Consider the following 27,918-nt stretch of genomic DNA (forward strand, 5'->3'; position numbering starts at 1 on the left):
CATACGAACTCACAGTGGTAATCATGCACTTTCTGTTTTGCGGCTCCCAAACGGTAGGTATGGTGGGGGTAAATTTCATCCACGATCTGGCAGCTCTGCCTTGGCGGTAAAATTCCTGCCAGATGTAATGTAGTCAATGACACACTGAATGCGGGACGCGTACTGTCTTGCCCAGCCTATCTTTATGGTAAGTTGATGCATTCGTCTTTTGGTCTTGTGTGTGTGTCTGTCGGTAAGGTACAATCTCTGATGATATAGCAGATAAATTTAAAAACTGTAAAAAAATTACTACTGTATTACTAGTATCTATAGAATTAATTTTGCAATACATATATTACTGTATTCAAATCATATTCATAAGAAAATTTAAATGCTCACGCTACTGATTATTCACTTTAAAATATTTAGAGCTTCAAGGATGTCAATATTTACAATAAATTGATGTATAGTAGCATAGGCTTGATCGATTGCTTGTGTGCTAAACAGATGATGGTATATTATTTCTTACATTATTCTGTATGTGTGTACAAAATGTCAGGAAAATCGACCAAATGTAAGAGAAGTAATAACGTTTTTTTCGTTTTCTGAAACATTATTTTTTGTCACTAAGGGCCATTTTTGCATGAAGCGATTCATATTTGTAGAGGTGGTATAATACCCCCTTCATTTTTAAAATATTCGTTGAGAAAATTACGTTATTAATCTTTCATCACGAGGGAACTTGTCCAGTAGGTTTGAGCAAAATCAATTTGGTTTTTATACACAAAACTATACAATCGACACTTGAGACCCCTATCTTTGAGGGGCTGTTTCACTGCCTTAAAGTGTTTTTCCGTAGATAAAAAAATACCTGTCGCTTAGTTTTTCGAGTACTACAACATATACAAGGAGCATCAAATCGGCGAGGGACACCTGGAGTACCTTCCTTGTTAGTAAAGTTAGAATAATGCAGTTATTTAATAATGTTTTGTATAATTTCATTGAGCAGATTAGACTTTTAAATAATTATTAATAAAAGACATGTTTTTAATAAACAGGTAAATAATATTTGCTTGATTCATTAATTTAATAATCAAGTTTATTTATATAATAAATAAGAAACCGTCCAGCTAGCGGCAGTTAATTAGTTCCACAAATGGTAACTGAATAACGCACAACGTATCACATAAATTTATAGCAGATGTATATATATATATATATATATATATATACATACATTTCGCGCGTGTGTGTGTCTTACGGTCTAATCATAATTTTATTTTGATTTACGATTGGAACGTAAGACGTAAATAATTGGAATCTACGATTTGAAATTAGTAAATCTTCGTACACTGGAAATCATTGGGAAACACAACCAAAATCCCACCCATCGACATAAATGAAGAAGTGAAAGAAGCAAAGCAAGATTTACTACCCAAAAAATATAAGGTTAAATATGAGCTGGCCTTCGAGAAATTTCACAGATGAAGAAAACAAAACAGATGAATGTTCGGTTAGTAATCATTATCATTATCAAAAAACATTCACTTCATAAGACCTTCTGGCAACATGCCGGTAAAGGGTTCGGACGCTCACTTTTTATGGGGCTTCATATAGACTCATAACATATGGTGTTTCCTATAAAACATTTCACATCACTTGTAGGGTTACACACGTCTTTACGCGGGGAATTCAATGTTCATAGGGCGACGAGAAAAACCATGGCCTACGATCATGCTTTTACTCCCCGTCCTGCAAACATTGACCTCCCTGCCGTAAAGACGTTCCTGACCCTACTTGTGATGTAATATATTATTACAATACGTAACATTATTATTTATATAATTATTTTATATTTATTACTTAAATTATTTAAATATTATTATTTTATTGATGTTTAAACTATGAAATTTTAATTTAATTGTTTACATTTAAAAGTTTTTCATTCTAATAACATTTTCCAATATTATTACTTTATTACAGCTTATTTAATTTAATAAATTATTAAAAAATTGTATGTTTTAATTAAAAATTTAATATAATTCAATTAAAGGAAAATTTGAACATATCTATATAATATAAAAATCCCGTGTCACGATGTTTGTCACCACTAAACTCCGAAACTACTTAACCGATCTTGATCAATTTTTGTATAATGCGTGTGATTTGGTCCAACTTAAGGGATAGAATGCTTTTTATCTCACTTAATTACTTCAATATTTTTTTTATTGCGAATTAAATGTTCTTATTTGTGTACTCCATAATTTTCTAACAGATGTCGGTGTAAGTTAGTTTGTGGACCGGCCCCTCAACATTTCACGTTATCTAGGTTGGGTAAGCAGCCAATAGATGGCGCAAAGTTAGCAAATATAAATTCAACGTAGTATAACTGAACCACAGAAACGCGTGGCTGCTAGTTTTAATATAAATTTCTCGCAATTGCGAGTAATAAGTTTAGCGGGCGTGTGTTTTGATTGCATTTCAGTAGGCAGTACGTGGAATTATACATGTTGGGTTGTAAATTGTAAAAATAATGGTAAAACGAAGGATTGCAAATTTTATAAATTTCATAAAGCATCACATAAAATACTACAAAGAAATAAATGGATAGATGCTGTAAAGAGAGAAAAGTAAGTAAACATGACTTCGCTTTCAAGCGTCTTTGTAACTCTGAACATTTATTTAAAGACATAAATTAAAAATGTACCAGTTTGTCAAAAATTTGTTTTCTAAATTGCCAAGCTTTTAGGTAAGTCGGATACTAAATTTTTACCTGCAAATTTTACATCGAAATTTTATTATTTTACTTGAAAATTAAAGATTTTCAAAGTCAAAAAAATTATAATAGTGAGGTTGAAAGTTCTTACCTCTTTGGAATTTTGATGAATCAAGGCTCTCTATTTAAAAAGATCCAGTTTGAAACATTTGAGTTATATTTGCTCGTTTTATATGCAGTCAAATATTGCTACTAATTAATTAAATAATTATTCTTTTTTCTAATTAATTTATTTTTATTTTTATGGTTTGAAAATGGAATATTTGAGACTGAAACTGTATTTGAATAAAATTAAATATTGAATCATTTGGACGCTTACATTTTTTTAACGGTTTCAGAGTCGTCTTGGAAAATTCGTAATTAGTGAGAACTGCATTTTAAAAAACTATGCTTAAAAATGGAAAATTTTTTGCTGGAAGATTTATAAATTAAGAAGGTGACAATTGTACTTAAAACAAGCTTGAATATAACTTATTTTTATTATTGTGTATTTCTTTGAAATACTTTTGTTTTGAATGACTTAACCTACAAGCTATGTGACAGGTAAAATTTTTCAAGTTTGTAATCGTATACCAAAAGTTTTTTATTAGAAGTTTCAATCGCTCCACACATCGGTCCACACACTATTACTAAACTTAAAAGATTAATATTGAAACAAATTCTTACATATTCTTGTATTATTGCTCATTTAGTCCCATGTAAATACACACGCCCGCTATTAACTTTCAAATCCGCTAGGCGGCGACACGAGCGCGGCTCACAGCGAATATTCTAAAGATTCTCTAGGGTCAAAGAAGTTCAGAGAAATTCTCCGCAGGCACTCAAGTGTATATATTCAAAGGTCCAGGTAGTTCTTTTAAATGGTTTAAAGGATTAAAAATGTCCTTTCCGAAATTGAAATAGAAATTCGATCATAAATAAGAAGCAGAGAGACTGAAATTGAAATAAGAATTCGATCATAAATAACAAGCAGAGGGGATATATCAATAGAGTAGCCGACACTGAAGGGTCCTTTGTTAAGCTTTAGGATTAAAATTTAGAAGTATATTTTTTTAATTTCATAGTTAAAAGTCTAAAACATAATAATTCGGAATCTACGAGTTTCGATGATTTGAGATATCTAACTTTATTTTTAAATGCTTAAAAGTGGAATTAATACGACGTTTCTCGTAAATGGAATGAGTAAATGGAATGAATTATAAGTAAGTATAATGAGAAAATTCATTAAATTAAAAAAAGTGTTAATAATTTGAAGAGAAATTTAAAAAGGGAGAGTCGGATTAGCGACCGTCAACTACTGTAAATAACTCTGCCCGCCCGGTACGTGACGAATACAACAGGAACATTATGTTACCGTCGCACCACTCTTAAAAGGACCCAAATCTCTCAGACTATCTCTCAGACTAAATTCTTTCAACTGACTCTGCTTATAGCCTCAAAGGGCAGTCGTCATTTCCTCCACGGCTATCTGCGAACCCTTCCCCTTCCAGTGGGCAGCGACACTACCCCTCACTGGATTCGAAGTTGCTCCAGGCCCTCGATGCTATGTCCTCTGTGGAGATAATCGCTTTGTATTCCAACTTATATCTATTTCTATATGAAGTATATCAGTATGTCCAAGAAAATAATTGAAATATAGAAAATTAGATTAATTCCAATCTAATAAAGTATAAATATGACATATGAACATTTTTTGGACGATAAATGATACAATTTTCCACATTTGCTCACTTATATACATACAATACAATACAATTATAAATAACAGATAAGTTCACAAATGTAAGCGTTCGAACAAGTTATTATTATGATTTATAAAAATATCACCTTGCAATAATTCTCGTATGTTGCAATTTTTTCTAAAAAAAAATCCACTTTTGGTCCACTTTTAAATTTTAAGGAGATAATAATTATCTTAAGTTAACAAATGTGTTTCAGGAAGTTATTTTTTAGAAATTGTTGATGTACGTTGTTCGCTTTAGGGTCAGGTGAATTGATAAAAATTAAGTTGTTTCACACGTTTGGGCCCACCATCGTGGCCCTCGTCAATGAGTTTTAATCAATCTTTGAAAAAAACAATTTTCAACAGCTTTACCATCGAAAAAAAAAACAATAAAAAATGTATTTTGACTGACTTCATTAACTGAATGGGGAGCTTATGAAAATTCAATATTCTAATTGAAATTGTTGAGAATCTACCTATATTAACGATTATATTCTGAAACTCGTCAAAATTCCAGGGATTTCGTCGGCCTATTAGGACTTTTAATCAATGAATAGGCGTGAAAATGGCGAGGAAATGGGTAATTTGAAAGACAAAGACATTATATTTATGGGGGACATAACATCGAGGGCCTGAAGCAACTTCGAATCCAGTGAGGGGTAGTGTCGTTGCCCACTGGAAGGGGAAGGGTACGCAGGTAGCCGTGGAGGAAATGACGGCTGCCCGCGACACTACCCCTCACTGGATTCGAAGTTGCTCCAGGTCCTCGATGCTATGTCCCCTGTGGAGATAATCCCTATGTCTTCCAACTTGTATCTGTTTCTATTTCAATATCAGTATGTCCAAGAAAATCATTTAAATATACAAAATTGGATTAATTCCAATCTAATTAAGTATAAACATGATGTATGAACATTTTATCGACGAAAAATTATACAATTTTCCACTTTTGGTCAATTATACATACAATACAGTACAATTATAAATATTAAATGAAAACAATAATAATCAATAATAATAAATAAAAAATAATAGAACTATAAATACAATTTTCCACTTTTTAAGTTTTGGTCTTACACGGATTCTGGTATGTTGCAGTTTTTTTCTAAAATTTTTAGCTTTTGGTCCAATTTTAAATTGTAGTTACGTTTGGCAACGTCGAGTGTGAGCATGCGTGTTATTCGAAATTTGCGCATAAACTCGAGCATGTGAAACTGATGCGACATTGAAATAACATAATTTCACTAACGCCAGTCATACATTTACGGTATAAATAATTATTTTTCTATTCTCATAGGCTCTGAATGATACTTTTCGAAGCAGATATGGATTTCGGATAACATTCTATCAGTCAGAATTATTTTAGATTTTTTCATTTTTCAATCTTATTATATACTACAAAAAGTACGTATTCCCATAAGACCACATGTTATTTTCAATAATTGATTTCTCGACTATGAAACTGGGAAAGGTTCACCAATTTTAACCAGAGCTTCAGTACATTTTAATACAACTGTCATCCAAATATCAAACGATTCTTATTTGTAATTCTATTATCGAGCGTACTCCCTTAAGTTAACAAACGTAAGTGTTTCAAGAAGTTATTATTCTGTAGAAATTGTTGATATACGTCATTCGCTTTAGGGTCAGGTGAATTGATAAAAATTAAGTTGTTTCACACGTTTCGGCCCACAATGGTGGCCCTCATCTGTGAATTTGATTCAATCTGTGAAAAGTACATAATGTATTGGTAGGTACGCAGTTTTACAATTGGAAGTGTTATTGTTTGGTTAATATCTCAGTCTTTAAATTATATACATTCTTTAACTTGAAATAAAAAATTTATTTTATTGATAACTACGGATGAAGCATGCAGTATTCTTAAAACAATTTCTTTTAACGACAGCACACTGATGAACAAAAAATTACGATGCAGTAGTAAAATTTATTGACAAATTTTTTTAAGTTGTCAGAAAACATTGCAGTTCCTTGAAAATTGCCCTGTAGTAAAAATATCAAATTATAAAAAACTTTGTAGGAGAATAATTATTTAAGTATTCTTTAAAAAATGTTCTTTTCCTTTGGAAGACGATTTCAAAATTTGAAATTGTAAACATTTTGAAAAATTAAAAAATTTACAGACATAAAACTTTGTTAAAGGAAAATTTGTATATAAGAATTATAGGAAAATTTTTTTAAGTACAATGTTCCTCGACAATCTGTATTCTTACTACTGTGAAAAAAAATGTGCATCAACTTTTCGTCGATATAAGGAAAAGAAAAGTTTGTAAAGAATATTTGAATAAATATTTAGCTACAATTTTTTTTAAGTTTTGTATTTTTACTATAGTGCGTCTTTCAAGAGAAATTTTTTTTATTTTCATAGATATTATTCCTCATCATAACAGAAAAATTCATTAAATAGCACTATTTATCTTATACACAAAAAGCTGTGTTTAAGGGTTTCAATAAAAAAAAATTGGATTTAATACACGTCGCTAAGAAATAATTTTAAAAGAGTTCTTCGTTAAAAGAGTTTTTTAAAGAAAAGTACTTTCAATTGTAGAACAGCATACCTGCAAGAAATTATGTACTTTTTACAAATTTAAGAACACTCACTGATAAGGATCACCATTATGTGTCAAAATATTTGAAATAACTCCATTGTTTGCAATTCCCCTGACCCTAAAACCAACAATGTACATAAACAATTTCTACAAAATTTAGTTTTGAGGGTCAATACAATCCCCCAGCGATGATTAAGTTATTATTATTTTAAATAATATTCTCGTTTAATAATTTTCGAAAAATGCGCTTTTTTTCTTAAACTGTCAGCATCTTTACCAACTAAAAAATAATACAAAATTGATTTATAATCACTTCATTAAAGTAATGGGGAGCTTATGAAAATTTAATATTCTAATCGAAATTGTTGAGAATCCAACTATATTTATGATTATATTCTCAAACTCGTCAAATTGTCAGGGATTTTGTTGGCCTATTAGCATTTTAATCGAGTAATAAGCGTGGAAATAGCAAGGAAATGGTTAAGTTGAAAGACAAAGGATTAATCTTTATGGGGAACCTAACACCGAGGGCCTGAAGCAACTTCGAATCCAGTGAGGGGTAGTGTTGTTTGGCAGTGGTAGGGGAAGGTTCCGCAAGTAGCCGTGGAGGAAAAGACGATCGCCCGTCTCAAATGGGCCAGGCTATTTCGTTAGAGAAAACTCAGAGATTTCTATCGGTAGCGTTGAACAATTTTTTAATTACGTAGATTCCGGAATTTCATAATTAAGGAATTTTCTTGTGTTCGTAATTTTACAATGTATGTCGGATGTTCATAGTATGGAATAAATCTGGAAGATTTTAAAAAATGTTTAAAAATGTCAACGAACATTAAAAAATGTACAAGTAATTACAGAGAAATATTTAGGAATTTTTAGATGCTTGAAGTGGTTACAAATATTTTTTGTAATTTCTACGGTTTCTGAAAAATCATAAAATAATTTCAAATTTTTTGTAAACTTCTAAACATGCTATAAGTACATCTTCTAAAACGACGCGGGGTTTTCCTACAATTTGGTAAGATCTTACAAAAGAAAACCATTTTTTCTTTCAACGCTTTTAGGTAATATCAAAATATAGGTTTTTCAAATTTTTAATCCTAAATCATTTCTCCCATCAAACCCAAAAATTAGACGCACGCGTACCGCGCGCTTTATGACGCTGTCTTTTTTCGAATTTGAAATAGGTGTTACATAAATCAAATCCGAAAAATGTAATTTTTTTGTTGACACTTAATAAAATTGTAAATAGATAAAAAAATTCTTTTTCCGGAGTAATGATTTTAAATTATTTACGTTTGCTTTGTTTAACATTACAATAACTTGATAAAAAGATATATTTCGGGTTTCAATTGTGTAAACAACTAAAAATTTTGCCGACGTTTCATCAACATTGCAGTTCACTACAAATTTGTTGTCTTCGATATTCTTGAAACTCTCCCAAGTTGTAATCCTCGTGGGCCTCTTTCAAATCCCGAAATGATGCACCACCAAAAAGATGGGTCGTCAACATACGGAGGCTGGAATTTTCGGCATTTTAACTCGCGCGCCGTTATGCAATTAGTCATTACTTCTGCTAAAGTTGATCAATTTAACCTTTATAAGTCTTTTCTAAAAGTTTATTAATTAGCTTTACGATGAAAATAATGGTTTTGGAGTAAAAACATTATTTTATGTCCATTTTTCCATTTTAACATAATTTTTTAGTTTTTCTCCTAATACGAACCCTCCAATTTTTTTAAATATATTTTTAAAAAGAACCTTGATTTTTTTCCCTTGAAAATAACCTGGGGTAGAAAGTGGGGATAAGATTGGCATTGGACATACAAGGGGGTTCTGGCGCTCGGCTGCCGCGCCGCGAACTGTTATAGTGTAACTAAGCACCTTGTAGGTCTTATTATGCCCATTAATAATACTGAAATATGACTGGTTACTGAAAACTGCTGTAACAAATTTTTATTGATTTTTAGTCCTGAAATTATGACATTAAATTTGAAATTAGCGTCCTCGAAGAGTTGCATGTACCAACTTCGATGCAAATCTGTAAGAGTTTTGAAATTATTTTCGCCATATGGGATCTTTCATTTTCATATCAACATATTGACATTAAATATAAAATCAGACCTCGAAAACCCAATTGTGCTAAGTTAAGTTCTGTGTTTGCTTGTCGCTATATGAAAATCTCTTCTCACAACAGAAATGATCTTTTATGAGATTAAGCCTTGGAAATTTTAATTTGAAGCATAAGGCAGGTTTGTCATCATTATAATTTCTATTATTCATTAATGTTATTATAAATAAAAAAAGGATTCGTATATAAACTGAATGCATTAATCATTTCAAAGATTCAAAACAAAAAAAGTTTTGTTTTCAGAAATAATATTTCTCGAAATAATCTGAATCAGTCTCAATATGGATTGATCTTACTGAATTGGTTGAATTTCTCCTCTTGAGTGGTTAGATTAACTTAAGGGGACCTTCCCATATAGGTGGAGTTTGTAGCGTCTTAACATCGCGCGTGGATAAAAAGAAACTACTATTCATTTCAGAAACGTGAAATGTTAAGGAGACGTTGTTCTTTATTGACTTTTACTACAAAATGAATGGTTTTTAAAAATTACGTGTCAGTCCCAAGATCTGAGTTGCCAAATAGACTATGCATTTTTTGCAAGGGTAAACGGCGTGCAGTGTAGATCCTTGAGAATTGATTCTATAACAAAAAGTGCAAAACACTTTTTGTTTATTTTTGAGTCCTCTATAGAATGACTGGTTTTTTATTATGAAAAAGCTCTGTTTTAAATTGTTTACAACGACCATGAATAACGATAAGGACAAGTTTTTCCAACTCTGCGAGCCATTTTCGGTAAGCGCACGCTTTTAACCCGGTCAAAATACGGCGCTGGGTAAGCTGTTTTCACAATAGATCAAGCGCACCTAGAACTATCTACCGCAATTTTTCGAATTTCGGCCTAAAATTGTACACATGTGTTTCTGGATGTATATGCAATCAATTAATTCTTTTTAATTAGTTCTATCATGCCGAGAAGGAGCTTGGGTGATCGTTGTCTCAATCTTTTTTTCAAGTATGGACAGAAGAAGAAACTACTTTATTTAAGAACAATCTCTACCACTCTTCAAAAGAAATATCAAAGTATGTAAGCCGATTCGAAACTATGTGTAGAATGCAGAAAGTAAATATCAGAGTTTGCATTTCTAAGTCCCGTGTATGATCACAGTGAACCAACAATCGGAAATTCTCCCGATAGTGCTAAGAATAATATTAATACATCTCCTACTCTACAAAATGACGTTATAATTGATGATAACCGATTTCACACATTAACTGACGAGGCACATCCTTATCTTTCAACTTCAAAGTTTAGAAGATAAAAGAATATTAGTTGTCTGGTGTGAAAGATTTCGTTTCTGTTAAACAAAAAGATGGCTCCAGTGAACACGTTCAAAAAAGATTAATTCTACGTAACCTTTCTGAATTGCTTGAAATTTTTTTATCTCAGAACTCAGCAGTGAATATTAGATTATCAAAAGTCTCACAACTTAGACCTTGAAATTGTGTTCTCGCTGGAGACAGTGCTACACATACCGTGTGCGTTTACGTTCATCAGGAAAATGTGAACCTTATGCTAGAAGCTGTAGACTTGGAAGAATCGTTTCCCTCTCCAATTGATACTCCCACTAAAGCTCATCACGATGCTATAAAGGAAATTGTATGCAGTCTTTCGAATTCGGTGTTTATGTTCCCTGCGTAAATCACTCGCTAAATCTTGTAGGAAATACAGCTGTTAACTGATGTTTAAATGCCGCAAGCTTTTATATTATCGTTCAACATTTTTATGTATTTTTAGCGCTTCAACTCGCAGGTGGAGCAGATTAAGGAGGTACCATCTCTACTGTCGAGATCAGTTGACTAAGCAGTCATAATACCTACACTCGTATGACTTACTGAGTTGAAATCTGGCAACATTGTGATCATGTCGCCGGCGACATGAATCAACGGCTAACTGAGATCTACATTGATCGCGCCTCGCAATGTTGCCAGATTGCGATAGTCAACGTTCAGAAGCGCTAGTTTCGTGATTAATTTTTTTTTTATGTATATGCAAAAACCAAATGGTTAATATTATTTTTGCACCTCAATTTTGAAATACTTGTTTTTCATTTAAAAAATTATCAATAATATCTTAATGGCGGTCACTTAGAAATCTCTCAGTAAAGAGCTCAAAAACGCCATCTCTCACAAGACTCAATGTTAAATATGACGAAATTAAAAACGTTTATAACTTATTTATAAAGTACCCTAGGTTTCTGAGATTTTAACTGAGTACTTTTGGTGATCATATTTAGATATCGTGAAAGTTTGTTTGAAATGGTAATGAAAATTCTTGTAGCGATGGTACCTCCTTAATAGAAAAACTCGAGAAAAAATAGAGTTAAATTGATACCAAACAGCATTTCGGGAACTCAGTGGTTATCTAGGTCACATTGTAGTCATGCGCTAAAAGAATCTTATCATTATTTAGCAGAAACCGCGTTAGAAATAGCGCATGATCCATTAGAAAACCCAAATGTAAGGCCAGAAGCTCTTGGCTTATACCTACAATCTTGAAAATTCGAAACCTGTATTCTCACGGTACTTTGGAACGATGTTTTAGAACGCTTTGACGCGACTAATAAACTTTTACAACATATTACCACTTAACTCTCTTATGTAATTGATCAATATGATTCTTCAGCTCTGTATGTTGTGAGTCTACGAGATAAATTTAACTTGCATCAAAATAAAGGAAAAGATTGACTCAGTGCGAAGAATATCGAGAAGAAAATCAAAAACTAAGAAAGAAAAACATATTTTTTGATGAATGGAATAATAATGACACATTAAACTTCCGGTTTAGTAACAGTGTGGGGGGTTGCCTACAAATAGCCTTGTTACGAAATCGGGGAAATCGAAGCGTAAATAGTCACAGCCGTCTGAACCGTTTCTAATTGGAATACATAATACTGCGCAATCTCCGCATGTGAGTACCCTCGCACTACTACGCCTTTCCACTACGCTGCTGGTTTTTTTCAGGATAGAGTCGCTAAGGTCTCTCGAACTGCGCACTGAGAGACTGCGTGGGCCAGCAGTTCTAGGAATTGCGAAACCGGGGGTTACTAAAACGCGGCTCTGGTGTACTGTGTTTACATCTAGATAAGACATGAAAGTAAATAAATTTCTCACTATTATTGATAGGCTTGGAGCAGAGTTATGGAGACGAAGTGATACTACCGGTCTAGTTAAAGTTTATAATAAAGATTTAGAAAAGCAATTAACCGAAGAAAATTCGTTAGGAACGATCATACAGATCATTTTTACGAAACGCTTGCTTATAGTGTATCCTAATCTGGAAATTTTACTTCGCATTTACTTATGTACTTTATCTATCAATGGATCCGGAGAGCGTTCTTTTTTTGTATGAAAGCGGGTAAAGAATTATTTAAGAAATTCAAATAGCTACGAACGCCTCTCTGCATTAGCTTCCTTCTCAGCGAACATAGAGCTTGTAAATTCAATCAATTACGAGAAAATCATACAAATATTAGCGCAACTAAAAGCAAGAAAATGTAATTAAAGTAGCATATTTATGTAATTTCTACAAACTACAATGTATAATTGTATTTATTGCTAATAAAATATATTTATGTTAGTAAACGACTTCAATTTATCCGTTATTTATAGGGAAAAAATTCATACTAACGGTTGCTCTTAAAAATCTTATAAAAAGGGGAGGGATAGCCCCCCCCCCCACCCCCCCGATTCATGGTCACATTCGTTAATCCGGCACTGTACTTTTTTGGACTCATCTAATTGTCGAACACAGACCTTGAAAGGATAAATAGAACTTTTCGCATTAAAATGACCAATCACCGATTGCACCAAACTAATTCGCCTCTACAAAACTATCTGTAAAGCAAATATCGATTGCACGCCCTTGAATTTGTCCTCAGACGCGGGCTCGAATATCAGGACGGAATCCATGGAGGAATTAGAAACATAATAAAAATAAAAAGATAGCGTCCTGTTTCCAGAAACGGAGAGATTTGTGATAGCGATTCAGAACAGTGTTTGACAGCACCAGAAATTGTCACAAGAAAGTGTTACATCAAGACGTGGTAGACAAGTGCTAATTGTATGTAGATACCAACGAATCCATCGAACACTTATAAGTTCAAGCATATACAAAATGATGTAGCGGGCATTGTGCATCAACAACTTGCCCTAAATTTAGCTAACTCTTAACAGAATGGATGCCTTTTCTATAGATATATTCCCGTGCCTGTTATAGAAAACGAAGACTACATCTTATACGGGAGAGTAACTATCCAGACTAACTAACTAATCATTAAATCCGAGCCAATAGACCCGATATCGTGTTGCGTGGCAAAAATGGTGAAGATTAATCTAATTTATCTATCATCGAAATGACTTGCCCACTTCACCAGAACATTCAGGCAGATTATACAAACAAGATCCATATGCATACCATGAAATAAAGAAAATATGGATATACTGGGAGGGGTAATCTCTTCGTGATATGCGCCTCAATTATGTTTCCACTGCGTTTAACTAACAGCATGGCCACTTGAAATTTAAAAACATAATTTCACGATATTTCCCGGTAAAAAATTACATTTTTCCCGGTTGAATTTACGACGTTTATAATAATAATTGTTCAATACTAATTGCTTTATTCTATCAACTTCTAAAAGAATTAAACTTCATGGAACTCTAGGGTAAAATATAGAATGTAAATTATTATAGAAGAGATTTCAAACTTAATAGTCCAAATATTTTTCAAAACAGTTTAAAACCGGATGATTTTTCAAGAAAAAATCAGCCCGCCTCGCGGGCACATTCTCATCGCGCGCTATGCGCGCGGATCGCTTGGCTCGCAAGTTTGAGCGCGCCTATGGCGCGTGACAGTTGCATCTTGCGTTTCGCGCTCGAATATTTATTCTTTGCATTTGGAATGCTTGAAAAAAACTTTATCAAAAAGATCTGTTTTAGATAGCAGTATTTATATGCGTCTTCATATTCTGAATTGTCTACTTAATTAAGTATAGTCAAAGATTAAGTTTCTCAAAGCTCTGTAGGCTTTGAGGTACACATTCACATCGTAACACTCGCGCTGCGCGCTCGATTTCCGACAGACATTTGTAAACAGGTTTTGTTGGATTTTTTTTCTCGTACGCGTCCTATCAAGAAGTGATTTTAAACGAAATTGTAGATCTTTTTTGGGATAACCATTTTTGTTAATTCATCTTTTTTCGTATCCTACATACTTTGTCCACAAAATGGAATTTTTTATTTTCCATTATTTTGTGTGCAATCAAAACATAGAATTTTCAAATTCAGAAAAAAGTGGTCTCCAAAATTTTCAAAATGAGCTCACTTTTTGAATTTTTATCAAAAATGGCTGGTTCACGAACTCGTCCTTTCTTTTAGGACCTAAAAAAAGTGTGCCAAAGATGAATTTGATTCGTTCATTTTTTCGAGAGTTATCGTATTTACGGACGGACGCCCGGACGGACAGACAGACAGACGCCATCGTGAAAACCTGATTTTCGGATCCCGGGGGTCTCGAAACGTGGAGATCCGTTGAAAAAGTGTGATGTCAAATTCCCGACAATTCTAATATTTTCTCAATCATAAATGATGATAATGTAAAAAGGAGAGTAAATTTTTTTAAATAACATTAATGTACGTGCCATATACCTAAGATTTCAAATCATAATATGCCACACTTTCAACAAAACAATGAAGTTTACAACCTAACAGTTGAGCTTTCTAGCTAAAAAGTCGATTCTCAACAAAAAAATTAATTTTCAATAAAGCAGTTGTAATTTACAACCAAATACAATAAACTTCCACCTATTCTAACGACCTTGAAACGATCGATAATTTTAAGGTAGGAGAGGCTACCAACTCTGCTGTGACCGTCAGGTCAGTTTTGTAAAGCGAAACTAACAGTGTCGGGAGTTGCTTGCAAATAGCCTGGTTACTAAATCGGTGTAATCGAAACGTAAACAGTAAGAGTCGTCTGAACCGTTTCGAACAACCAACAATACAAAAAATTAACAATAAATGACTTTTTAACCATAAAAGTCAACTTTGTAAGAAAGTACTTAAATTTTCAACAAAAAAGTGTAATAGTTGATATTTTAACCAAAAAAGATAGAAGTTCATTTACAAAAATGAATTATAAAACCAAAAAGACGCAGGTTCAACAATTATTGAGTCATGAAAGAAAAAAGTACACCTAAATTGTTTAACCTTGAAGCCAAAAGACGAATTTTCTGTATACAAATTAGATTTGCAACCAGAATATAGGAATTTTCAGCAAAAACATTAAGTTTCAAACAAAACGAAAAAATTAAATTTTCAACTAAACAGATAAACATTCATAAAAAAAATAATTGTTTTAACAATAAAGTAGTTCAAGATTTATCCACGCAGTTGAATTTTCAATTAAAAAAGATCAGTTTTCAACAAATTAGTTGAACTCTTAACCAAAAATATGAATTTTCAACTAAAAATATGAATTTTCAACTAAAAATATGAATGAACAAGAAAATGATTTCTTAACAAAGTGGTTCAAACAAAATTTGTAAATCCTCAGGCAAAGAAAAATCATTTTGAACCAGTTACATTTTGATACAAGAAAGATAACATTTCTACTAGAACAGATAAGTTTTTAATTCACAAAGACGAATTTGGAAAAAAATAGTTGAATTTTCATCCAAAAAATATTTCAGTTTGACTTTTTAACATCAGAATATGAGTTTTATATAAAAAGTAAATTTTGTCGTAATGTTTTAATAATGTTTCTTACTGATGGCATATTGTAATTATATGGATCATTCTAGATAAAACTAGAAAGGAAAATGGAAAGAGAAAATACTTCAGGCTCTCTTCTAAAGAGAACTGTCGTTTGATACAAGACATTGGAGAGGGCATGCTCAAAGTTGATGTTGCAAGGAAATACAATATAAGTAAAACCTCAGTAACTTTACATACTTTAAAAAAAAAAACATCAGCATTGAATTTCGAAAGATATTTGAGGAAAAGAAGTAGACTAGCCAAAGGGTAACATGTTGTAATGGAATGTGTACTCGCCCGGAAACATTTATTTTTAAGGATTGCCAAAATTTTGGAACATTCCGCATACAATAGGTAAAAATATATAACAGATATGAGATTACCCAATTTTAAACCTTAATACCAGAAAAAAATCAAATAAAAAAAGGTCTTTGATAAGACTTTTAATGACTTTTCCATGAGTAAAATAGGACAATATATACATTCGTACATAATAAAAAGTTTAGTAGATCAAAAATATTCACTTGATTACAAATATCTTGGTTATTTTCTTTCAAAATCCAGGTCTGTTTTTGTTAACATTTTTAAAATAATTCCATTATATATTACCCAAAAAAATCATCTAGGCCAACCGCTGTGAACATTTTTCCTAAAACTGTTGCAAAAGCTATACAATAGAATAAGTAATTTTTAAATAATTTTTGGTGGATCAAGTTTCGCCTAGGGTATCTATCAAATTTCACCAATATTTAATTTGATCAATTTTGACTTAAGGAACAGTAAAGCATAAAAACTCACTCAAGTTGAGATTAATGCTCACATTCCAACATTTTTCCTAGTAAGACAATTGTAAATTGTTCAAATGTATGTAAGAAAATTAAAATGATTTTATATCAAATGAAGTGTCCGCGATCTAAAGCTGTTAACTGGCATTTCAGAAATTGTACGCGGCGAAGGAAAATCGTTGTTATTTTTACAATTTTTAATATTTTCTTAAACCGTAAAATGTTTTTTTTTTCTTTTACTAGAAAAAAATAAGACACATTAGTTTGATCAAATTTGACTCAATCCTGCTTTGCATTTACTCATACTTTTCTTTTCACTCTAATTGATGGGTCGTAAAAGAAAGTACACAACTCACGGTGACGGATAGTCAGTTAACAGGTTTAGATCGCGGATCCTTCACATTATAAGAATAAAATGAGAAAATTAAATTATATGTCTTTGTGAAAAATGAAAATTCATGTTTTTGGATTTAAAATTCATCCATTATAGTTGAAAGTTAATTCGTTTTAATTGAAAAATACTACTATATTTTTGGTTCAGAATGCATCCCTTTTTGGTTCAAAATTATACTATTTGGTGTAAAATTTAATTGTCTTGTTGAAAACTCAACTATTTTCTTCAGAAGTCATCTTTTTGGCCAAAAGGTCATTCTTTTTATTTGAAAAGTTTACTATATTATATTTAAGGTTCAGAATTCATCTCTTTTGGTTAAAAGTTCGTCGTTTTGGTCGAAAATTTCATTACTTTGTTTAAAATTAAACCACTTGTTTTCTTAAAAAGACATCTTTTTTTGGTTGAAAATTAAACTTTTTTGTTAAACATTCGTCTTTTTGGCTTGAAAATTCAATTATTTAGTTAAAAATGCAACTATTTTTGCTTGAAGTTTGATCTTTTTTGTTTCAAAATTCGATCATTTGGTTGAAAATTAGGCTGAAAATTCAACTAATTGGTTAAAAATTCAACTTTGCTGTTGAAAGTTTTACATTAGGTTAAAAATTAAACATTTTTGTTTAAGATTCGTCTTATTTGCTAGAAATCTGAACTGCGATAAGCTTCCACTCATTTTAACTATATGAGGAATATTTAGACTTTCAGGAATTTCTTTTCTTGAAAATGTATGTCATTTGGATTGCTAGTGAAACTTCAGTACAGTATATTGTTTTTTCATTTCTTTCTAGTAATATTTTAGAACAGTATATTTTTATTTTATATCTAAAGAGATTCTTGTAAACAAATCCTATAATGAAATTTGCGATTTGAGCAATTCTTGTATGTTTTATTTACGTTTTTTAGCAACGTATTTTATTTGAACTTCTAGTGATATCTGTTAAACATAAAATTCATGACCAAATTCGCAATTCATCAATGTTTACATGTTTGAAGTACTTGCTTATGGGCACATGTTTCATGTGACTTAGCAGTAAGTCTTCAATTAATTAAATAGACATTTCGTGAAAAACTTGCTTATTATAAACAAAGTTGAAGTATATATTTGTAATGTTTGTTATGAAATGTTTTTTTAATGCATTGGAGTTTTCGTGACAAGCCAAATAAAGCGCGTAATAAAAAAAGAGACTACCTTAAACATGTCAAAATTGATAAATTACGAATTCGTACATGAAATTTGAATATATCAATAATATTTGCCATGAAATGGCAATATACTACACAAAAATATTATTAAAAAGGCTTATCCTAGCCATACGAAAAATTGAGGGTGTTGGAAAAGGGAATGGACACTTCGTATTAGAAAACAAAACAAAATACGTTGCAAAAAAGTACATAAGACATGCAATAAGTGCTCAAATTTTGCATTTGTTTATAACAATCTCATGAGTCATGAACGGACAATATTACGTACTAAAATATTACTAGAAATTCAAATAAAATATATTGATACAAAAAATTCTTTAAATATATAAAAATTTCTAAAATTATTAATTTTTTTTTATAACAATTCTGAATAAAATGAGCCCATTGTCAAGTGTTTTGTTAACTTTTTAAGGAACTATTGCAGAAATAGTGCAACCTGTAAGCTTTCCCTAAATTGCAAATAAAATTAGAAATAATATTTTTCAGTAATCTTGTGACACAAACGGTAAATTTAAGACTGCATGTGAATCAAAAATTAAGTTAACCATGAGATATAATTATTGAGAGATCTAAAATAGGAAAAATAGAAATTACATACACAAATCGGGGTACAATGCCTGAAATTAATATAATGAAATAAATCTGTTTCACATTCGTGCAATAAATAAACTGAAAAAAATTTACTACATTATTTAATTTCATTCGAAATTGATAAAGTAAACTTCCTTAAACTCCTTTGAAATCCATAAATTCTTTTTGTTTTCCCCTTGTAATATTATTCCGTTTCTCGGTTTTCATACGGAAAATCAAACGCTCATTTCTCGCTTTCGGAAGTGGGAAAACTACATCTTGATGAAGTGCGGAAAACTACAATCAATCAATAAATCAATAACATTGAAATGAAGTAGCCAATTAGTCAGAAAAACAGAAAGAGTCGACTAGTTGCACCTTTTCTTTAAAAAATCGAAAAAGTGACACGATGAAGCCTGTTACGTGGAATTGATAATACGCCTGACGGGTTCTACCTCTTTTACCTTGACAACAGCGCAATGTTGGATTTAAATTCAAATTGCTAACCAGCAGTGCCTAATTAGTAGTGCTATAGTCGCTACACAACAGATGTTTACTGACTTTGCGTTTAAACTTCAGTTTCATAAAAAGGTACAACATGACCAAGTTTACAGAATTAAAAATCAATCATAAACCTTGAAAATCAATGGTGCTCTGGGTTGATATAGAATTCTCCTTGTAACGTTCTTACGAGAAACTAACGTGAAATAGAAGCTTTCATCTTGTATATGAATATACCTATACTAACACTTATTTGGACGATTAATTAAGAATAAAGTGAGGAATTGGAATAGAAAACTTTAGGGGGGAGAAAGAATGTCAGAGAACCAATAAGATATTTTCAGTGTCTAACCTTAGCTGGACTACGGCCCAGGCAGTAGCTGAGAGTAGGTGCAGGTGATGCTGTAAACGCCTTCGGATCCAATGTTCTTGTCGTTACACTGCCTGTGACGCGCCTGTATGGAGAGCTTACAGTCGACTTGCCTCTCGGTAAAGGACTCAATGTTAAGTTCAGTTGATTGCCCTTTACCAAACCCAATTTGTTAGCAAATTCCGTAACTGGTGGCACATATACCGTGTTGTAGAATTTGATAAGATCTCCTCGTTTTTCTGTACCAAAGTTTTGCGACGTCCCTGCCAAATTTGAAGGAGTCGGTGGAGCAAAATTATTAACTTGTCCAGAAAACCCGTTTTCTGCTTCAGCGGTAGTATCATTTTCATTGCGCGAGATCTCGCTGATCAATACAGATCTGTATATATGAGATTCTGCTTGTGGTTGAAGGCGATAGCACCGCATAATCTCAGTGAATGAATTCTTTGCAAAATTAACCAGTTTGCAGATGACGTACACTGCACACATTAAAATCTGATCGAGATGTCTGTCTCTCATTAAGTGAGTAGCCTCTTTGATTGAGTACTCGAAGATTGTCCATATCTTCTTCTTTATGTCTTCGTCGTTTATCGCCAAGTTCGTGCACAAGTCATGCATGCGAACTGCTGCCAGGTTATAGAATTTTCTGAAGAAAAGTGCCACAGAACCTGTACGTCGTGGTTTGGTTGTTTCTCTGTTTGGCGGGCAGGTGTTCGTTTTTGGTGTAGATGTTTGGTCTGGCAATGGTACGTATACTTTGGGAGATAGCAAACTTTGTCCTCCAACTCTGAGAATGCTATGGCTTCTGCCTGATGCAGCCACAGGTGACTGAAATCTAAAAGTAACAAAATTGAGGTATTTGATAAAAGTTTTGAATTACTAAAAATGCTTCCCTTGACAATCTTAAAGTTTTGAGCAAGGTGCTAACCTTTCCGAAGCAGAAGAAATAGGACTCTGCAGTACGTCGTAATGGGCACCACGATCAAGAGCAATTCTTCGCAAATGAGGATGTCCTGGTATGTTAGACTCGACTGAATCTGTAGATCCGGGCAGCGACACTTCTTCACATGAGGGAACACCACCCTGTGTCGATTCAATAGCTTGCCAGAGTGGACTGCTCTTCTTCCATGCTAAAGACTCTAGAATTTTTTCTTCAATGCAGTTTAGATGTTTGACCACGTCTCGAGATAATTGTTCCTCTACCTTCACTGTGATTTCTATTACTTTATAAAAATAATATGCCTCTATATTTAAAGAGTTCAATATCCAGGGGAACGTTTTATCTTCGTTTTTATAGGAGTAAATTACAATTTCCAGACAACATGCAAGAAGGCACTGTATGAACACTTCATTCGTCATTAGATTCTGAAAATGAAAGAATAAAATATTCATATAATTACTAGAACGTATATAAAATACATGCTTGTAAACATTACATACGATTTATATTAAACTTACGGTTATGTCGAAATTCAGCTTCTTATTTCTTTCCTCCTTTAGAATCATCTCTAAAAGCTTGTAGAAAAGAGTTTTCGCCAGAAAGAATCGTTTTTTCCCAAAGTCTAAAGAAGCAACTTCTGCTCCATCTGTGTTTTGTGTGTATTTCGCACAAAATTGTTCACCGATCTCTATTACTTTGGTCTCCACTGAGGTTTTCACATCGCGCGAACAATTGTTGAAAATTTCGAGTAGATCATCACTCGGTGATCCGTGGCGGCCACATAATAGAGCTTGAATACGAATGACTCCTTGTGTCGCACTGGAGACCGGGGCAATATTGGACGCATCCTTAGTTCTAAGATATTTGCGACCAGTTAATGGAGTTGGAGGTGCTAAGTTCTGCATCTGATGGCAAAATAAACATTAGAGTTATATATTTGTATACAAATTATTTGATTTTTAACTTGGGCTTAACTCATTATTATACAGCATGCACTTACTCCTCCTTCCGAATCCCGCCTTGTTTGAAACTGATCGTGCAAGTCACCGACATTGGATATTTTTCTTGGCGAACCAATGTTGTCATTGGCGTCTTCACCTGAAAGAATAATTCCTTTTTGAAAGTGTTTAAACATCAAACATAGGCAACTCGAAGCCAACGATGAAGAGTCAATTGTATGAAAATCTTTTAGAGCTGAGAACATTTAAAATTATTAAACACTTACCTAAAAAGATCCTCTCATCAAAGACACCTAAACTTAATACGTGTTGTTCATACAACTTGTTTACGGCCTTGCAGTTCGCGTCAAAGTTGAGTGTCTCCAATAAACCAGAAAAATTGGTCTGTTCGCCACGCAGAATATGGTCCCTGAATAATTTATTCAAGTGATTCTCAAATATGTGTTCTTTGATACCCTTAGCTTCAACTGAAATGGCATCATGACGCTCACACAGCAAATCAACAATGCAGTTAGCTGAATATGGTGGAGTGTAGTTGTCCTCATTGAAATTCTTAGGCAAACCTAAAATCCACGACAATTATCAAATGTTTAAAGTCTTCGTAAAAGTTTCTTATTATCAAAAAGAAACGCTTTTCATTTACCGGGGAACTCGGGGTTAAGCAAGTCTCGCCTGTCACTCAAAAGGGCGTTGTTGTACATCAGGTCGCAGCACACCAAAAGAAGGTGATAAGAATTGACTAAATCGTCTGAAAGAGCTGGAAGTGTGCCTTTGATGCATACGAAAAGGCTCCAGCAGAATTCGAAGACTCTGGATGGTGTACACGGAAGGTTCCTGTGCCTTCTCGATCTTGCAGGTCGCAAACCATCTGTAGGATTCTTGAATATATCTTTAAATATCGGAAAATATTTTTTGAATATATTCATAGAAACGGCGAAGTTCCGTTCAAGTTTTTCTATTTTGGCTCGAAAATCTTGCGGCATATTAGCCATGTCCGCCCAAGCTTTGCTTTTTGTAAAGAATTCTATTAAAGGCAAGTTGCATAGTCGCAAAAGCCGAGTTAGCGATACCCAGTTGCCTTCTATGTTTGCTCCCGTTTTTCCAACTGCTGGAGTTGACGATTTTCGGCATGCGACGTATAATGCACATCCTATCCAATGAATGGGATCCCCCTGAAAAGAATTTTTATTATTTAAATTGGTTTTCCTATATACACCTCTTGAGATTCATAAATCTTAAATTTAATCGGTCATTTTTAATTTTTTTAACAAATTTAAAAAGAATTTCCTAATATTAAACATTTTCTGGGGTAAACTGTGCAAACAAAACTTGATAATTAATCAAAACACTGATAAACGAAAATTTAATTAATAGGTCCCAAGCGATGACTCCTCAAAAATGTTCTTTTTTCAAGCTTTTTATCATGTATTTTCATGGTAGAGTAACATATTCCAATACTGTTCGTCCGTTTATCCACAGCCTTCCGATTTTTATTAATTTCTTCCCTTTTTTGGTCTGATGACACTTTTCTAAAAAAAAACGTTACTGTATCGATAAGATGGAGAAATTAAGTGATAAGGTGAGTAGTAAGCGAACAAAATTTGATAAATCCATTTTTTAACAAAATTGAGATAATAATTGTTTCTGTATGTTTGTAATATCAACAATTTAATGATTAAGCTCAAATTGGCAAATACAAATTGTTTCGTCGCAGATTCAACGTCTACCCGCGAAATTAAATGAATGTGTAATAAAATTTTAATTTCCGACTACAGATTCATTAAATGAATCAGTCAAACTTGTAAATACTGTTTAAAATTAATAAATAATTTTCAATATTTCTCTTACAATATATAATTTTTAAACTTAAAAATTAAAACATAGTAATCATGTACCAACTTAGCTTCTGATTTCATATGTGAACAAAAAATTGTACATTTTTATCAGTAAAACGTAAGTAATCAGTGAAGTACGCCTTTACTAAATAAAAATTGAATATATCTACTTTCATTTAGTCATAGTCAATAGCTTCAAGAGAGTCTTACATTACACAAGCTTTTTTCATTTAATTTATTTGAAAGCCTGATTGATAATAAATCGGTTTTAAATTTCATTGTGATCTATGAATTTCAAGTTACAATATATCCTTAAATATTGATAAATTAACTGAAATGGATTTATCACGTTTTGCTCGTTTACTCCCCAAGTTAACTTTTTTTTTAAACAAAAATTAACTGAAAGTGAAAGTATAACTTTAGTTTGATAGAATTACAAGCGGTTGTCCTATTCTAAATTTAATTTATCATGTACACTATTATTTAACTACATTGATAAACCCTTTTATACATATAATTAGATTAGCTAATAGATCTAATACTCATGTTTAAATAGCCTGGAATGTGAAATAGAAACGTGTGTAGAATGGCTGTCCTTTCACGTAATGTGACAACCAAATTTGTAAATTGCTACAATTATTATAATAAATTTACAAAATGTTGGTAAAATCATTACGAAAATCGGTTAGATTGCAGAATAGGGGCGTCACCTGTCACCTCTGTTTTGACTGGAAAAAAATTTTGTTTGGCAACAAACTATTAGGATCTTTAATTTCAACGATAAATGACGCGATGTGATGACGCAAAAATTTAAATTGTTGTTATTTTTGTTACTATGATGTCTCAAATATGGGTCTGTCACGATATATCATAATGATCATATTTAACGAGTTGAAAATGGGTACTCATAGAGACGCCTTACTATCCCCATGAAACGTTGGAAAAGGGTAGGGTTTTTACCAAATTATTTTTGTGACTTGTCAAAGGGGTTTTTCTGGTCATTTGGATGTTTAAAAGCACCTAAATGGAGAGTTAACATCGTAGTAACAAAAATAACAATAATTTTAAACTTCTGCCTGGTCAAATCCCTTCATTTGTCGTTCAATTGAAGATTCTAAAAGTTTTTCGCCAAAAAAAACTGGTTTTCCAGCCAAAAACAGGTGACATGACTTTGTAAATTTACAGTGGTAGGGTCGTCGCGGGTAAAAAAAATTCGACTGTAGAATCCTTGTGATATTTACACAGGATTTACTCGTTGAAATCCAGAAATATCATTCGACTGAATCATGGATTTCCTCGTGTAAATTCTGTGCAAAAATAACACGGGAATTATTGGAGAATTCTGTCAATAAGGATAGACCGAAAATAAACGTACTGATTTGGCAAAATGTGGGGAAGTCACTATGTGCTTCAGGGTTTTTAACAAACTGCTGCATATTTACTATGATAATCACATAAACTTTAAAGCTTCCGTAAAATAACATGGAAAAAGTATGTAGGCTATTTACATAAGCTTTTTTTACAGAGCGATCAGTTATTTAAGCTTATATAATTTATGATCACATAACTTCTCTGTAAATTAGTTAAAAATGTTAGTACAATAAATTGCAATGTCATACGAATTCATTTTAAATTCGTCCACAAACTTTATGATTGGCTTCTTAAACAACAATTTCTTGACTATTCCAACCTTAAAATAGTCAGGGGCCTGTCACTCTAGGTGATAACTTATAAGTCAAATTCAGCCAGGACACAAATATTTACTAATTGACAGTGTACTAAATTTCAAAATAGTTTTAAAACGTAGCTCGTAAATAGTAAAGATAGTAAGAAGCCCACAGAAAATTGATAATACAATCCCTTGACACCGGCTACAGAAAAATCCTAAATAAATAGTTCAACAAGCATAAATTAGATCGTGGGAGTAATTGCTCAGGCGTTTTGCAAAAGTAACAACAAGTTATCCTCAAGCATTTTTAGATAGCGCGCGAGAATGAAGGAACTGAATAGACAGTGCAACCTCTTCATCTTCATTTTTTTAGTCTAGATAATATTTAACTATCGACCGCAATAAAAGATAGATGAAAGAAGATATATTTTTTCTATTTTATGAATCAAAAATAGACAAGATCGGCTAACGATCAAAACAATTATCAGAACAATACCTCAAGTGTGTAATTTTCTCTTATAGTCTCGTATGATCTCCAGGCTTCGGAGGCCGACGTTGCATCCATATTCAGTTTTTGACATAAATCTTGATGTTTAATGTAGGTAGAATCCTCGATATCGTCCGATTGTCCCATTTTTGCTGTGATATGCACTCAAAAATTATGAAAAACACGGAAAAATAAACAGCTTGGACGACAAGGGTGCGCCATACGAAACCGAGATCCGGAGCTTACTGAGCGCTTAGGCTTTCTTGGCGGGAAAACCGGGTTGTTCCGCCATTATGTATTGAAGGTTAGGTGGTTCAAATCCAAGATGACTGTACGCTGAGGGTCAAGCAAATAATACTAACTGCATGAAGCGAAACCTTATGCTTTGCATAACCTGAAAAGAAAATATTTTGCACCTTAACTGTATTCACATATTATTTTTTGCTTTAAAAAAGCCATTCAACTCAATAATAAAGTCGATATTTTTTGGTTGGTAACGTTTTTATTATTCTATTAAATAGCTGTCGAAAAAGAAAAAAAGAATATCCACATACACTTACAGTGTATAATCATTATTTTCCAAATTATTAAAAATATAAAGTTTCGTCTCATGCAATTGGTGTTATTGCTTGACACTCGGCATGCAGACATCTTACCAGGTGACTTTACAACTAGAAATACCCAATTTTTATTGTGTAGAAAAATTGGCGGGAAAAGGGTACAACAGGACTTTTTATTTTGCTGGAATTTTCCAAAAATGTTCATATCTTTTGATAAAAGAAACATTTTTGAATTTTTCGAGGTTATATTAATTAATTTAATGGGAATTTTGTTATATTCTTTAAGCATATGTCTCGAAACTTTGTAAATATTATGCCCTCACGAGCAACATAATAATTATGCGTAGATTTAGTATTCGAAGAATTAAAATCTTATTGAAGCAAATTTAATCTACTCCCATATTTAGAAATTTGAATCTTTTCGAGAAATAGAAAATTAGCTTTTTTGAATCAAATATTTAATACATTACAGTAAATATTTTGACGAACTGCGCGCCATTTCAATTTCCTTTGCAATCAGATTGTATCGTCAGTTCCTGTCTACTAAATGCACTTTAAATTCGTTGCTAAATTTAGAGATTATATATAAATAAAATATTGCAATGAAGAGATTCACGTGTTTTTAATATTTCAATTTTTTAACTCGCTGATATCGATGACAGCATGGATAATTAGGTATTATATTATCTCTGATATTATAAAAATGAAGGCGTGGCTTATGTCCGATTGTGTTTGTGGCGGCAATTTTAGGCAACTTCATAGACATGAAAGAGACTAAAGTTATTTACTAATTAAAGTTATATATATGCTATGCACGACCGTATGTCCTAAAACAAATATTTATTGTTTAATATACAAAAAAAGTTCTCGGTGTTTAAATGATTAAAACAAGATTTACAACAGTTGTTTAAATTGCATGCACATGAAATCCATAAAACCACACTTTTTTGTATAATTTGTCCTAAAATTTTATAATTAAAGCATATTGCATGGCTATTACACTATTCTTACATTTAGTTTAGCTTTTGCACCAATCCTGACTTTTTTGGCAATCTAACATAAAAATATCCAGTTCCTGCACCAGATTTTCGAAGAACAAATCACTATTAATTTCGCAACACGAGCTCATGTAGTGATGTAGCAGAGGCCATCGAAATAGACGTATTTCCAAATCTGGTGCAGACATTTGATTTCTTGAGTTTAGATTGCCTGAGGGGTTATTCACAAAATACGGCATACATTACGGAAAGTCTCCTGCAGAGATGAGGTGGGAGATGGCCGAGATAATTGAATAAGAGAATGTGAAAAACATGCGCTGATAACTGCGCCCTCTTGGCGAATTACCTAAGAGTTACTTTGAAGGCACAATTTGCGCGTCGGTAAATGACGAAAGTTAGCAAGTTCTGAAATGATTTACCAATTAAGTTTCTGCTAAAGTAGTTACCACCATGGCCATAGGAGATACGGGACTAGACATGCCATCCTAACTTTGGCGATGGGGGTTGAATCCACGGGAGGAGGGAGAATTTCATGAGTGGGGAGAGCCGCCATCTTACGATGTGCTATTTGATTATGCGCACGAGCATTTTTGCCGACAAACTGTGCATGAAAATATAAACATGTGGCGCTGCCATGTTTGTCGCGGGACATCAAAAGGTGGCGGACCTCCCCCCTCATTGCATCACCCCCGCAATGGCATGCCTAGTCCCTTGTTTCCTATGTCCA

The 27,918-nt window shown here is 32.7% G+C and overlaps 1 protein-coding gene across 5 annotated transcripts in view; it reads right to left on the reverse strand.

Moving 5' to 3' along the window:
- Window positions 1–27,481, reverse strand: part of LOC117170621 (retinoblastoma-like protein 1) — a 48,103-nt gene extending 20,622 nt beyond the window's left edge. The window contains exons 1-9 of one of the 5 annotated variants that reach the window (XM_033357520.1): window positions 27,433–27,481; window positions 25,643–26,027; window positions 22,286–22,814; window positions 21,909–22,205; window positions 21,684–21,781; window positions 21,202–21,588; window positions 20,672–21,108; window positions 19,726–20,578; window positions 9,589–9,752 (exon numbers count right to left, since the gene is read on the reverse strand). In XM_033357520.1, the coding sequence (XP_033213411.1) occupies window positions 9,660–9,752; window positions 19,726–20,578; window positions 20,672–21,108; window positions 21,202–21,588; window positions 21,684–21,781; window positions 21,909–22,205; window positions 22,286–22,814; window positions 25,643–25,780 (2,832 nt within the window). In that variant the 5' untranslated portion in view covers window positions 25,781–26,027; window positions 27,433–27,481 and the 3' untranslated portion in view covers window positions 9,589–9,659. Of the gene's footprint in view, window positions 1–9,588; window positions 9,753–19,725; window positions 20,579–20,671; window positions 21,109–21,201; window positions 21,589–21,683; window positions 21,782–21,908; window positions 22,206–22,285; window positions 22,815–25,642; window positions 26,028–27,204; window positions 27,413–27,432 lie in introns of those variants that run through there. The other 4 variants (XM_033357516.1, XM_033357518.1, XM_033357519.1 and 1 more) reach the window with 4 other exon arrangements.
- Between the last annotated feature and the right edge of the window lie 437 nt (window positions 27,482–27,918).

Source organism: Belonocnema kinseyi, chromosome 4, assembly GCF_010883055.1.
Source record: "Belonocnema kinseyi isolate 2016_QV_RU_SX_M_011 chromosome 4, B_treatae_v1, whole genome shotgun sequence".
Lineage (NCBI taxonomy): Eukaryota > Metazoa > Arthropoda > Insecta > Hymenoptera > Cynipidae > Belonocnema > Belonocnema kinseyi.